The 14,957-nt window shown below is 41.9% G+C and overlaps 1 protein-coding gene across 1 annotated transcript in view; it reads left to right on the top strand.

Annotated features, from left to right (window-relative positions):
* The first annotated feature begins 9,843 nt into the window (after window positions 1–9,843).
* Window positions 9,844–14,957, top strand: part of MRTFA (myocardin related transcription factor A) — a 48,302-nt gene continuing 43,188 nt past the window's right edge. Inside the window, exon 1 of the mRNA XM_057422800.1 lies at window positions 9,844–10,457. Within this exon, the coding sequence (XP_057278783.1) occupies window positions 10,331–10,457 (127 nt within the window). The 5' untranslated portion in view covers window positions 9,844–10,330. The remainder of the gene's footprint in view (window positions 10,458–14,957) is intronic.

Raw genomic sequence — 14,957 nt, 5'->3', positions numbered from 1 at the left:
CTTTTGCCAGTGATCGTAGTATCACAAACTCTTAACAAAATAGCTGTCTCACATATGTGAAAGGTCTTTGGCAGACCTTTGTTACATGGCTACATGTAGGCCAAGTTTAGGGCATAAAGCTACGGTGTTACGTGTTGTAGCAATTCCCTGTGCATGTCAACTTACACTGAGGTACGAAGTAGTCAAAGCAAGGTAGCTCACCCTGGGTTTCACTGCAAGGACCTCTTGGCTTTATGGCTCTGTCTGTGCAAAGTAACTGTTTCTTGCTTAAGCCTGGGTTTTGGTGAGCTTTTTTCCCATCCAGACGTGGTTCTTTTCAAATGCTTAGAAAATGGGATTTATCATGAACTGTGTTTTAGGTCTGTTCAAGTTGTTTGGGAAAACCACTATCTTTGGTCTGGTTTCTATGAGTATTGTGACCAAAGCATTGGAGAGAGGTACAGATGATGTATGAACTGGGAGTTGTACATTCCATACCAAGAGATGTCTTCTGTTATAACTCTGAACAGCTTCAAGTAAAATAAACCTTTGGATTGGTTAATGCAGAATACGATTTACTTACAGATACACTCTATGGAGAAGGAATGGTAGTACTGTCAGAGCTTCATCTTGCTGAAGTGATAGGCAAGTGAGTCCCAAGAAGGAAGTGAATCCCATGAAAGCATTAAATGACTCTCCTACAAAAGCATAACCAGGATATTTTTCCTGCTAATCAAAAGCTGACTAATTTAGTGGCATGCTGCAGGTAAAGACTATCCCCAGTCCAGCCTCTCCAGTGCTTTATGTTGCGTTTAAGGTCTGAAATGTCTGTACATGTGGGTGGGGGATGAGTACATACTAGGTCCTTAAAGCACTTTAAAGAATCAGTACAGTCTGTTCAATGAGATTAAATGGTTGTGTTCCTTGACATTGTCTTGGGCTTATTTTATGTTGTAGCTAAAGATTAAAACTCAAACGTCCTATACCTTTTATATTGGAAACATAAATTCAGTTGTTGAAGCTGCCATGAAAGCTTGAGATTGGCATCTACCCAGAGAGTAGTTGAGTTTCAGCACTAAATGAGGAGTTAGAGCATTTGACATTGGGGTGATTTATAGACCTTTGGCAATGCAAGAACTGAATTTTGCATTCCAAGGATGCAATTATTTCCTGTCTCAAATAATCCTGACAATAGCTGTTTCTTGCCATGGGGCGAGATGAGCATCTGTGACAATGGAAAAAGAGACTACCACTTTCAGTGACAGCTAAACACAGAATTGGCTTAGAAGTTGCGTACAACTTCCATCTCCTACTTGATGTCATCCAAGCCTTTATTACTGCCTGACTGTGACAAAGTACTTGAACCATTTTTAGAGAGAAATTAACAGTTAAAAAACCCCACATCTGAAATTAATAACATTGACTACTAACATTAAATGAATGGGATGCTTTATGGTCTTTTTAGAATTACACCTCCATTAGTGCAGTTGAGAAGTCTTCTGCAACCATAAAGGGTAAATAGAGACTAATAAAAATCTAGATTTTGGGATTGCAGTTTTGTATCAGATTAACCAAGGATAATTGTCATATTGTGCCTCAACAATGTTGTTATTGTCCTATTACTGATGTATCTGGAGAAGCAACAGGAGCTTTCTGGGCAAAGTCTCAATCCTGTAGTGAGGGTATACTTGGTAGCTGTTCTGCTAGTATGAACTGAGAAGAAAATTAAGGGTTTGCTAATCCTTTCACAAGCAGTGCATAAACACTGAGTGCAGTCTGGCTGTTTCCTCGCTTGCTTAGGTAGTTTAAAAATAGACTGCATTTCCAAGTACTTGCAGGTAGCACATTTGTGCAGCAGGGGAGGGTTTGATAGAGACAAAACCTTTCATTGCCAGGAGCTGAAAAAGATGTGGGAGGGAGAAGTGTGGGATATCTTTGCTCCACAACCACAGGAATTAGTGATGTAACTTCTCAGACTCTTAGACATGCCTTAGCATGAGGGGAAGGGTTTCTTTCTCCCATCTTTTCCCAATTATCCCATTCTAAAAAGAAATGGGTGTTTTAAGACAAATTCAGATTGCCTCCTTTTTCACTCTGCTCTGCTCACTACCCCACTTGATCTGGCCAGAACTTCATCTTTTTTCATTCTCTTGATAGCGAAACCAAATGTTTTGGGTTTTGCTGTTTTCACTTGTTCATAGTGGTTTAAATTGAAGCCTTGAATACCTACAAGAGGAAATGTTTTGAGAAGTCTGTTCTCTTGCTTATTCTTCACTGGGCATAGTATATACTTACTTACATGTCAGTCTTCCTGCACTTCTGGATGTTCTGCCTGTGTGCAGTTGTGGGAGTGGGGAAATGCACATCTGCATGTGTTGAAGCACATCTGCCTACCCCTGGAGTCATTAAAGTTATTTGGGGTGCATGTGGGTGAATTAGCAGACCTAACTGTAGGTGGGAAGGCTGGTAAGATTCAGATTGTTGAATCTTGGGTGACTGTCTCTGGCTTGAAACCTTTGACTTTTTTTATAACAGGTAAGCTATGACTCTTAGGTAAGAGCAAGGAACTGTAACTCTTACTTCCTTTGGTCTTAAGTAATTATTTTAGAGCAAGATCGTTAATAGCTGAACAAAATGAATACAGGGGAATTCTGTTGCAATTCCAGCTGGAGCAGCTCTCAGTTAAGTCCTCTTGGAGATACCCGCTCCACATTTGACTTGTCATACTTGATGTGTAAGTTCTCACTGTGAAGCTTGTTGGCTTAGCAAAGGTAATGTGAGATAATCTTTCTAACTTTGCACTGGAACAGAGTGAGAGCATTCATACAATCAACAACTGGGGGCTCAGCAGGGGATGGTAACTTGACGAAGGGCTAGTAACTTCGCACTATAGAGAGGTATGCAACAGTCTTTCCATCTAAACAGAATTTATCAAGCAAAATGGTAAAAATAAATGTGTTGGGGCATGGGTTTTTAACTTACTTGCTTGGGTTTTTTTGGGCTATATGCACAGTGGACTGTGGTTGTTCAGATATAAAACTTCCTTCTCTTAATTCCTCTGCTTTCATTCTGCCCTCTTCTGTTGTGGGCAGAGTCCTTCCACTACATTAGCCAGAGAAATCCAGCAGCTAGTTGCATTTCTTATCTTGGATGGAAATCTCTTAATAAGCAACACCATTTTGTAGTCAAGGGGTGTATGTGCAGCTTTCTAGAGGACCACACTGACAGAACTGTTGCCAGCAGTTTGCAAAAGAAAATCCAACTCAAAAAAAAACCCCAAGCTAAAACCAAAAGGTGAATTTAATTAACTTGTCTTTAAAAGCTGCACCGCTTTCTTTGGCTGTGTAGATGATGTGTTCTGAGTGGGTGTACTGCCATATAGTAATGCTAGGAGCATGTGCTGCATAATGTTTTTTTTTCATATGATCCTGAGTAGGAAGACTTCTGGACCATTTCCTTCTCTTTATCACCTCAGCTTCCCCAGTACCACAGGTCCTGAAAGGATAGAGGAGGAGGAGAGGCATGAACCATAAGTGGCCCAACATCTCTGCTTCCCTTCCTCTCTCTCCTTCCCCTCTTGTTTGCCCTTGTAGCAATATTTCTGTAGTTGTTTTGCAGATGATCTTTGGCCAACAACACTTGACCAAGTGAGTTTTTGCTTTGGGGAGAGGAGAGATCGGAAAAGCAAAGGTTTTGGCTTCATTCTTCTCCTTCCTCCTCAGGTCTGCAGACCCTGGATGAGTGGCAGGGCTGAGTGACTCGGTATGTTAGGAAGAAGGGTATGGGACATCATGGCTGCTGTTTCTCCACACCTCACTTATAATGTTGACTTGCCTTGCTCGTTGGAAACTGCTTATCTGCAGAGTTAATAAAATGCAGATCAGCATTGCATTCCTTGAGCTGAACTGATTCTTCTTGTGCGTTTTGTAGATAGGGATCATGGATTTCATGTGCATGTTTTCAGGGAAAGGCAAAGTGACATCTTGGCTGAATCCCAAGGAATGGGGTGGGTGGCAGAGTTTATAGATGTGCTGGGGGGTTGAATTGGCTCTAGCTGCTGTGTAAAGTTCATGCTGGCAGCTGAAAGATGCAGAGAGAAGCACTTTCAGAATTAGAGACAGTGAGGTAATGAGAAAGTGACATAGGAAAGGAAGTGGGGGGTGGGGGGGGGGTTGGAGGGAGGGCTCAAAACGCGCCTTGACATCATCTGATAGGTTTTCCAGCCTGTGCAGCAGCTATTTTTGTGCTTTCAACTCACAGTACTTACAGCTCAATGACAGCCAACTTGCCAAAAGTGGGGGTGGTGGTATATCCCAGAGTGGGTTGGGGGACTGAAGAGCCGCTCAGAAGCTACGGCAAAGGTCCAGCTTCTCAGGCATCCCTGCTGCTGTTGCCTTTTTTTACATCTGCATGGTTGTTTACCTTTGGCTACCTGTCATGTCTAGGAGTTTTCTGAATGCTGACTGGCAGAGCAAGCTATCATCAGCTAGTTGAAGAGATAAGAGCAAGAATAAGCTTCAGCCTCTTTCTGAGAACTAGAGAACCAAGAATGCACAGTGCTCCCAGCTTGAAGTTTCTACCCCTTTCTCAAGGTCACTGTTGGTGGGAGGCAGGATCCTGGGAATATGCAAAGCAAACTCACATTACATATAATGTGATCCTTAGCTGAGAAAAAGTAAGTGACACAAGTGTCAGTGTGCCATAAGTCTCTATTTGTTTTTGAAGGATAAAATGAAGAGAGTCATAAGACATCAAAGGTTTACAGCGGTGTAGGTGCAGCATTCTGTTATTTTTCCAGCTTTTAGCTGCTTGCTAGAAATATCAGAGACAGATCTTAAATATAGTGGGTTCATATTTCTTCCTGAGGGTTCATCTGGCTTAGACCTCTACAGAGATCTTTCTTATATTGTCAGAGTAAGCATATATTCCAGCTGTTTGTCATTTTTTAGCAGTGCATTGTTTATATTTCATCACTACACTGTGTGCATGCAGATCCTTGCAGGCATTATGTCATCTGAGTTTATTATTGGGGTAAGACAGACACAGAACCTGAATTAAGCTGCAAGGAGGACTGGAGGTGGAAGGAGGAAAAACATACACATTGTAAGTTTGTGTGGGATGTTTTAAGCACATTTGCTCTCTGCTCATTAGCTTGAATGTAAAGAATACTTTATTTTTGTGGGGTAAAACTAATGATGCAATTCTCTGTTACAAAACATTAGCTGAGTTTATCCGAAGTCTAGCCTATGTCAAGACTTCTCTCCCTTTTCAGCTGTGTTCACCAGCCACCAGCTGTGGTGCTCATCCCACATTGGTGTTTGGTAGGTTGCATTGGCTCATTAAGATACCATATAAATGTCAGAATTGGTATTAAGGAGGATAATTGGTATTAGGGAGTTCCGAAGGAATTACAGACCAGTCAGTCTCACTTCTGTGCCTGGCAAAATCTTGGAGCAGATTCTCCTGGAAGGCATGCTAAGGAACACGAAAATCAACAAGGTGCTTGGTGACAGCCAGCATGGCTTCACTAAGGGGAAATCCTGCCTGACCAATGTGGTGGCCTTCTATGATGGGGCTACAGAACTGATGGACAGGGTAGAGCAGTTGATGTCATCCTCCTGGACTTGTGCAAAGTGTTTGACACTGACCCACACAACATCCTTGTCTCTAAATCGGTGAGACATCAATTTGATAGGTGAACCACTCAGTGGATAAAGAACTGGCTGGATGACTGCACGCAAAGAGTTGTGGTCAATGGCTCAATGTCCAGCTGGAGACCAGTAACGAGTGGTGTCCCTCAGGAATTGGTGTTGGGACCGGTCTTGTTTAACATCTTTGTCGCTGACATGGACAGTGGGATTGAGTGTGCCCTCAGCAAGTTTGCCGATGACACCAAGCTGTGTAGTTCAGTTGATAGGCTGAAGGGCAGGAATGCCATCCGTGGGGACCTTGACACACTTGTGAGGTGGGCAGATGCCAACCTTACGAAGCTTAACCATGCCAAGTGCAAGGTCCTACGCCTGGGTTGGAGCAATCCCAGTCACAGCTACAGGTTGGGCAGAGAAGAGATTCAGAGCAGCCCTGTGGAGAAGGGCTTGGGGGTGTTGGTTGATGAGAAAATGAACATGAGCCAGCTGCAGTGTGCGCTCGCAGCCCAGAAAGCCAACCGTATCCTGGGCTGCATCAAAAGGAGCGTGACCAGCAGGTCAAAGGAGATGGTCCTGCCCCTCTACTCTGCTCTTGTGAGGCCTCACTTGGAGTTTTGTGTGCAGTTCTGGTGTCCTCAACATAAAAAGGACATGGAACTGTTGGAACAAGTCCAGAGGAGGACCACGAGGATGATCAGGGGGCTTGAGCACCTCCCGTATGAAGACAGGCTGAGGAAGTTGGGGCTGTTCAGCCTGGAGAAGAGAAGGCTGCATGGAGACCTCATAGCAGCCTTCCAGTATCTGAAGGGGGCCTACAAGGATGCTGGAGAGGGACTCTTCATTAGGAACTGTAGTGGTAGGACAAGGGGTAACAGGTTAAAACTTAAACAGGGGAAGTTTAGATTGGATATAAGGAGGAAACTCTTTCCTGTGAGGGTGGTGAGGCACTGGAATGGGTTGCCCAGGGAAGTTGTGAATGCTCCATCCCTGGCGGTGTTCAAGGCCAGGTTGGACAAAGCCTTGGGTGACATCGTCTAGTGAAAGGTGTCCCTGCCTATGGGAGGGGGGTTGGAACTAGATGATCTTAAGGTCCTTTCCAACCCTAACTATTCTGTGACTCTATGATTCTTTGGTACGATAGAACTCCATGGCTGGCAGAAGGGAAAGAGAAGGTGAATTAGTAGTGATCCTTTTGATGGTACAAATCTTTAAGCTGTAGCACCTTACAGTTCTGATGCTAACTTTGCACAGGCAAATTTTTCTGTGCTCTTGGAATATAAAGGTCAAATACCTACAGCAGGGTTTTAGAACTTACGCTGGCGGTGGCTCACTCTTCCATATTTCTCTTCTAGCATAGAATGGGAATTTGAAAAAGCTGCTGCTTATATGCTGCCTTGGCTTTTGAGGATAGAAAAATGAGAGAAGAAAAAGTTAATGAATTCATTCACATTAGTTCAAAATAGTAACTAATTAGAACTGACATTAAAATGCAAGTATTGCATTCTGTGCGTACCAGGCCTCAGAACCACCAGCAGCATCTGCACACCTGATGTTTCTTTGTATTTCTGTATGAGGGTGTAAGTAGTAATGCAGCAACTGAAGGAAAAATACATCCCCATAGTCTGTATCTCATTTCATACTTGAAAGTCAAAGGATGTAAGACTCAGCGGGTGTCTCATGGACAGATTATAAATACAGGGCCCAATGTTTTCCAAACCAGAAATCTGTGGCAAATGTCTAGGTCCTGTTGGTAAAGGTGATCTTTCTGCCAACAGCACTGGTGCCAATTCCAGGGTGAATGTTGTGCAAGACATGGAATGTTGGACATTGCATTGGTGTGGGTTGATCCTATTTTCTGGAGTGGTTAAGCATCTGAATCTGTTGTTGGAAATCCTACCTCAGCTGTGAAACAGATTTTCCCATCTCCCTTGCTGATTTCCAAAGTATCAAAGTTACTCATCAGGCCTTACTTCTTACAGTGCATTGCTATTTCTGCCCATGTGATCACTGATCAGACTTTCAGATCTCTTATCAGTACATCAGGATCCAACAAAACAAATTAAACTTTAGTTTAACTTTTTGATGCTCATCAACATCTGGCAGTAGTGTCAGTGTTTTTTGCAAGACAGTTTGCTCTTGCTGTTTACCCATCTATCAGAATCCATTTTTTGCAAGGAGGTATCCTGCAAGTGCTTGCTTGTCTGTTGAAGATACCCTCCAACGTGGGCCCTGTGGAGTTTGTCTTCATACAGCATGGAGGACATTATCCAAGTCCTTTTCGGAGTGTTCTGACCCAACTTTTTGGGGTTTAGAATAACTGCTACTTCTTTTAGACACCAGATAACACTGTAGGACAAATTTGATGCTGAAGGACAAAATTTTAGAATATCTTACTCAGCAAATAAAAGAGAGGATCAAATCTTCATCAAGTTGCAGTTGTCAATTATAGCAGCAGAGGATTGGTTATATGATCAAATTGCCCAACTGGCAGTATATTTCATGTATTATTAGCTACTTGGTGCCTCTTTCAGGTTGGCAAAGTAATAGTAGTCTTTGACCTCTGTAGCTGAATCTTGTCATTTCTACCATCCAGATGGCGCATTGATTGCCAGAAAAAGTAAGATTCAGTCTGGCACAGGGTAGTTGCTCTTTAGTCATTGTGGTAATTGTGGGACCTGTCTGCACAGAGTACCAGATCTGATCCAATGTGCAGTTTTGTGCTGCTACTGAAAGAGGAGATCTGGACAGTGTGTTTCTTTCTATTCTCCTTCATCCTGGCTTTAGCACCCTTGTGGTTTGCCAGGTCAGCTTCCGAAGGCAACTTTCCACAGTCACAACTGCTAATGCTCACACAAAAATGAGCTCATCTATTTATACAGTAATTTGACCTTATTGGCCAAAGTTCATTGTGAAACTGAATCTTTACCTGACTTTTACAAATCCTAAATTTAAGCTTGAGAGTTTGTGTTGAGTATATGTTGGTAATTTAGGAATAACCTCATTACAGATCTTGTCACCCAAGGTATTTTTTTACCCTCAGGAACTTTAGAGTTTGGATTCTTTCCTGAGTGAAGGTTGAACACGTCGAAGTAAGAAGAGTACTGTTGAAGGTACTCAGAAATGTCACTGGTGCCATCTAGCATCATTATTTAGTAAACATGTAAAATTCTGTATATTAGTTTTTAGTTTTTAACTTAAACACGTTAGATTGTTCTGTTCCACTAGTGCAACCTATGGCAGAGTTGAAGTCATGCTTTTAAGATTTGGTTGAACACCACTTTTCCTAGAGATTAGCTTTGTTATTAATGACTTTTTTTCCTTGTGGTTGTTATTCCAGCCTTGCTTTGTAAAGTGACTTGGATACCTCCCAAACTATTTGGGGATGAGAAATTTTTGTCTTGATTGGGGACAGGGGCAGGGACAGAAGATGAAATGGAGACTGTTTCTATACTGTTTAGAGTATTCACCTTTTTTATTTTTGTGATGTCGATGTGGCTGTCTTTGTTTCCGGCTTGCAGGATGACAAAAATTTCTGTTCATCATTTTTTTTTCTGTAAAGATGCCAGAATACATTTTTTCAGATATGTGTATTCACTGGACAACTCTTTTATTTTTGCATCTTTTATGAGACATGCTTAGCGACATTAAAAACCAACAATGCCATCAATTGTACTGGTGAAAGTATCTCCTGGCTGTTGCTCAGATAGAGCATGACATTTTTTCTGGCCACTTCCAATTCTAGTACTGTGCTGGACAATATGTATAACCAAAGTTTGCCAACCCTATGGCATCTGTTCATGATACACATGAAATAAGCTCTACGTGAGACAAATGCCTCAATGCAAGTACAGATTTTGAAGTTGCAGTGCTTGTAGTAGAAGCTTATTGATTGGGTGCTGCTGATTATCTTCAGGTAGGTGTTTCTACTAGGTAGAGAGAAAGGATTTAAGAAAAGGTGAGGCGAGAATGTGTGCTTGTACAGAAGTATCCTGCTGTCACCTGTATGTGTTCTCAGAGCAAATGCATGTAAGAATTCTGTTTCTCAGATTATTCGTTTAGTTTTCTCCACAGATAAAATGCTATTTCCTGTTTGATCAGGAAGGGAGAAAAAGCAGCATGGCTTGTGCACCAGGGGTGGTGGTGTTCTCCTAGCTGTGTGTACGGCGTGCTTACAGTTGGGAGGTGCAGAGAGGGTAGTGCTCAATCACATGACAGTGCCTGTCTGGCAGGTGTCTGTAGTGTGAGCAGAGAAACCAACTGTTCACTATTTTGGGTAAATGAGGTTGGCTCTTACTGCAAGTGGCCCCATGAAGGAGTCCACGCATCTGTTGATAAGCACTGCTCTGCATACTGGGATCCTGAATGCTTATAGCCGCTTGCTGAAACAGTGGCGTTTCTGACTGAGCTTTGAGATAGTAGGAAGAAAAGTTTTGCCAAGAGCCGTGCTGATTTTAATCTTTAGATGTTGGCTGTCAGGATTTGTCTGTGCCTCAAGTACCTCTCTGTTCCTATGCAATCACAGCCTTGGAATCTAGCAGTAAACTGATTTTTTTGGTTCACTTTACCACTTGGTGCAGTGACTGAAACCTGGTAGAGAGGGACTGAGGTAAGGGTTTCTTGTGAGGATTAAGCACCCCTTCCACTATCCTGGGACGCCTCCTGTGTTACAGCATCTGTCTTCAGGTCCAGGGATTTCCTCTAATATGTTGGATAAAGCCAAGACACTGCAGCCTGCCTATGTTGGGATTGTGCCGCTTGCAGAGACTGTGTCAAAGCAAGGGAAGAGCTATTCAAGCACGTATCAAGATTCATACCACAGTTTACGAGAAGGTTAGCAGGCTCTGCTTTCTTTGTTGTAGACATTGTATAATTAGTTTGTGGTTTATTTGTTTGCATATTGAACCTGCCTGCTTTTTCTTTTCTGGGCAGTAGTCCAGATTATGGGTTTCCCACTGACTCCTGTGACCTGTTGTCCCCGAGCGCGCTCATAAGCATGTCACTGGACAAGGTTGGAGCTCTGTATGTAGTGACTTGCAGTGCTGGACCTTGGGACAATTCCACTTGCATTTGGAAGTTTTAATTTCAGAATTTAAATTTCTTCCTCTCCTCTGTGTCTATAGGGCTCTTGTGAGCAATGTTTTAAGGCTGCTTCATTAAAGGTGTAAAGGCTTGTTCTGGAGTGGCAACTCTGCCTTGAAGGAAATAGAATATCATAAGTTTCAGTGTGGTGGTGTTTGGAGAATGTGAAAGGAGTGGGGTGTGTATATGTAAGTGTGATTCTGTTTTAGTTAATGGTATTCTCCTGCAGATACATGTGATTTTCAATGGGGGTATGACAATTCTGAAACATTATATGGATAGTTGGAGGTCAGATTTAAGGGAGTGATATCTATGAGGAAGAAGATCTGGAAGAATTGAAGAAGAAAGCGAAGATGAAAACAGACAGTGGTCCATTCATAGTGTGCAGCATAATAAATAGCAACAAACAGGAACCTGGAAAAGATCGCAGAGAAGAATGGCAGAACATAATAAAATGCCAGTGGCAAATATAACAAGATTCATGTTTTGTCAGGAACACTGGGTCCATCTAGCTACAGGTGAAATTTGAATGGAAACTTGCAGGAGTGAACCAGGATCTTGAGCTCAGTGGCCTCAGGAATAAGGTGATAGGGAATTTCAGCTCCAAGTACTGTGAACTGAAACGAGTGGAAAATTGCTTTCAGTGGCATTTGGGACAGAAAAGTAAAGGGTGGTAGGAGTTGAGGACAGAAAGCCAGATAAAATAAGGCAGTGTTTGTTGTGGAAAGATAGCCAGTGTGTGGAAGATGATTGTGTTTAGAAGATTTTTCTCTCGTATGCAGCTCCAGGCCTGCTGAGGCTGCCAAACAAAACTGTTAAGTTTCTACCCGCTATTGTCACTTCCCCTACCAAGCCTCTTTAATATATATCAAGCATTAGTTTGTTATTAGATTTTTAAAATATACTTGCCTTTTTTCTTTTTTTCTTTTTCTCTTTTTTTTTTTTTCCCATTGGAATGCTGTTTGTTGAACAAATATGGAAAAAGAAAAGAAAACTGAAGTCACAGTCCTCAAAGTCAAGTTTGGGAGTTATAAATCCATTGGTATAGGCAGTATTCCCAGATTATTTTGCTCGGGAGGCAAAGAACTGCAGCACATCAATCTTCAGAAGAAAAAAACAAACCAAATAAAAGAAGTCAGAACTTGGGTCTGTCTTGTATTTGCAAGGCATTAATTTTCACAGAAGGTGAGCACTCTGCATTTGGATGTGCCAGGATACAACTTTTATCCAGTCCCTGCAGTCACTATCCACAGGCTCTACAGGGGGATAACATGTGGAACTACAAAAATGCAATTCTGTCATACTTTCATTATTACAAAAAATGTTTGTGGGTGTCTCAAGTTGAAGTGAATTAAGGTAATTGAATTCTTGTATAATTCTGAGTATTGAAAAAGCTGTGTTGACTCTGCAAAGTCTAGCAATATCATCAGCCTACCCTATGTCTAATGCATGGTACTCTATGTGATGAGGAAAGCGGCTTTATACCAGCTGCCAAATGAAAGGTAGGGAAGAGAAATAGATTCTTCCAGCGTCTTTCATTTCAGAAGAGAAAAGAATAACCCTTTGCTCCATTCAAGTCTCCTGCAGTCTTGGGGTGCCTGTTGTATTTATGCTGTAGTGTGCACTGTGTTTTCCAGAGCCGAATCTTCAGGCAGCGGAGAAGCAGATGCAGTCGTGTGAAACCTTAAGGAAGCTCTTCAAGTCCAGAATTAGCATTCAGCTGAAACTATAATGATTGTAGTACCCTAAAAATGGGACGGCTTAGTTTTGTTATCAGTTGGGACATCTTCCTCACTCTTTACCACACACAGGTGAATTAGTGCTGGTCTACTTTCTCCTTTTAATAAAGCCAGGCAAATAAGGGATGTTTGTATTACACCGACAGTGCTCATACCTTAATGAATCTCATGAGAAGCAGCTGCCTGGAACAGACTTTGTTTTATTTCCTTGCTTCTAGAAAACAGATGGCCTCCTAAATCTGATTTATAATTTTTTTTTTTAAATTGGGACTGGACATTGAAGTTTGGGAACTGGTGATCTTTTCCACACAGAAATGGATTTGACATGGGGAAGTCAAAAAACATATGCTTGTATTTTTAAAAGTATGTGTTGGGGCAGTTATTTGTAAAATTCCTAGAATTCAGGAATCTATAAACATGTTTTCTATTCAAGAATGCCTTGGAATGATTTAGTTTTTAAATACCAGAGCCCAGTTTGCAGTTTCTAGACCAGTCAACACAACAGTGTGATAGCCCCTCATAGGAGATACAAAGAGAGAATTGCAGAAAGCTGCTTAAAAACCAGTTAGCATTCATGTGAGTCTAGCTTAGAATTAAGTACTTCCACAAGTAAATTTCAACAGTAAATTCCAACTTTTCCACTTCTGTCCTTCATTCATTGCTCTTAAATGAAACACTTTTTTGGGTCAAGTCCTCCCTTAAAAAATGTTCAGTGTGACTCAGGGGGTGACACTGAAACTCACCTGTCTTTTTCCAAGATTTGTGTCTCAGGGGCCAGACACACGAACAAGTTCCTGCATGCCATCCGATCTGCTGTAGCTGTGTGCACATTCTTAGTCCACAGCAAATGGCAGGTAATTTGAGTTAGCTTAGCCTTTGATTAAACTATTAATATCTGTTCAGTACTTTGAAGAGATCAAGAGTCATGCAAGTGTTGTTAACATACAGCTTTCTTCATGAGTGACCTAGACCTTATTGTCACAAATGCCACTGACCAGTTAGAGCTGGTCAGTGGCCATTCCTCTTCCAGTAGAGGGCAGAAGAACCTGCATGAGTAGACTTGGAAGCTTTCCACACCAAGGAGATCCCCAGCAAGAGAGCAGCCCCTGCCTCTGAGGCACCTGCACAGGAGCGTAGGGTGACCTTTTCCTGTAAAGGTTGGTCTGTGTCTTTCTACTTCAGAGTGGACAGGAAGGTACTGTGGGGGATGTCAAAGCAGTGTCTCGTGCAAATGCATGGGTAATGCAGGTCAGAAAACAGTCACAAAATGTAACAGACGCATCTCCGTATTATGGCCAGATATGACCCACAATTCAGAATTATTTATATGAATAGTGCTCTGATATGGAAAGACATAAAAACCAGTCTGCTGGCACTTCCTGTGGCAAATCCAGAGGTGCACCAGACATATGTAGCCTCGTGCTGCAACTAGTGTTTGCAAATGTGTGGCACAGTGACTGTGACTACGCTTAAAAGTTAGGTGGTGCTATGAGGGAAAGATAATGATATATTAATGTGAGGTGGATCAAAGTTGGCAGTAAGACAGCAATTTAAATTTAGTTCTGCTTAATTCCCAGTGTGCCTCGTTCAACTGGGAAAAGTAGAGGTGTTTCAGGGTATTTGCTAACTTTATGACATGAGTGGGAAGCTTAGGAAAAGGTCTAACACTGAATGACCAGGGCTTTTATAAGTCAGTCCTTATCAGTGGAAGGAGAGTCAGCATTATCCCTGGAGTCCTGCTGCCTTAATGTGTTTTTGGTTTTTTGGATATGACATGTTTTTCTCTCTTGGAGTTTACTGAACTATTCCTGTCAGTGTAATGATCCCCAGCTGTTGCTTTAGCCCTAGCTATTTTCATTCTGGGAACGGGAGGAGGAGGAGGAAGAGGAAGAGAGGGACAGAGAAAGGCTGGCTTATTTGCCACACTGTGATCTATTTGTCAAAAACCAATTACTATAATACTTTCTTTAGCACAAACTAATGCAGAAAGAGTTGTGGATTCAGGTCTGCAGGAGCAAGAAGATGTAAGGACTCAACACATGCAGAAAACAAAAAGAATAGAAACTGGGTGTGGTGTGATGAGTACAGCTGTCAATAGCATTTATGCAGGCAATGCTTTGAACTAGTAATGATACCAAGTAAAATCTGCAGTAAGTACTTTCCTGTTCTGCCAACTGAATTTTTTTCACAGTTGAGCTGAGCTTCATATTCAGTGGCAGTGATGCTTGGGTAGTGGTAATGCCAGCAACTGGGAAACATATTAATAAAGCTTGGAAAAACTTGTGTGGCTTTTTAATTATTCATTATTTGATAATTAGCTGCTGTTAATTTTTTTTAGAAGAAAATATCTGTATTTATACTTTTAAACAACAAATGACTGATGTTTCCCTGGAACTGAAAAGCAGATGCCTTTTTGAAAGCAGAACTAGGATAGTTAAGCTCAGATTGCCTGTTTTGCATCCAGAAACAACTTCTGCAGTTAACATGCTTGTTCAAAGTCTTTGCCAGACAG

Source organism: Pezoporus wallicus, unplaced genomic scaffold, assembly GCF_028554395.1.
Source record: "Pezoporus wallicus isolate ANWC-B61680 ecotype Strahan unplaced genomic scaffold, APGP_CSIRO_Pwel_v1 contig_8839, whole genome shotgun sequence".
Lineage (NCBI taxonomy): Eukaryota > Metazoa > Chordata > Aves > Psittaciformes > Psittacidae > Pezoporus > Pezoporus wallicus.
Note: the sequence above shows the minus strand (reverse complement) of the source record. Positions and strands in the feature narration are given on the sequence as shown.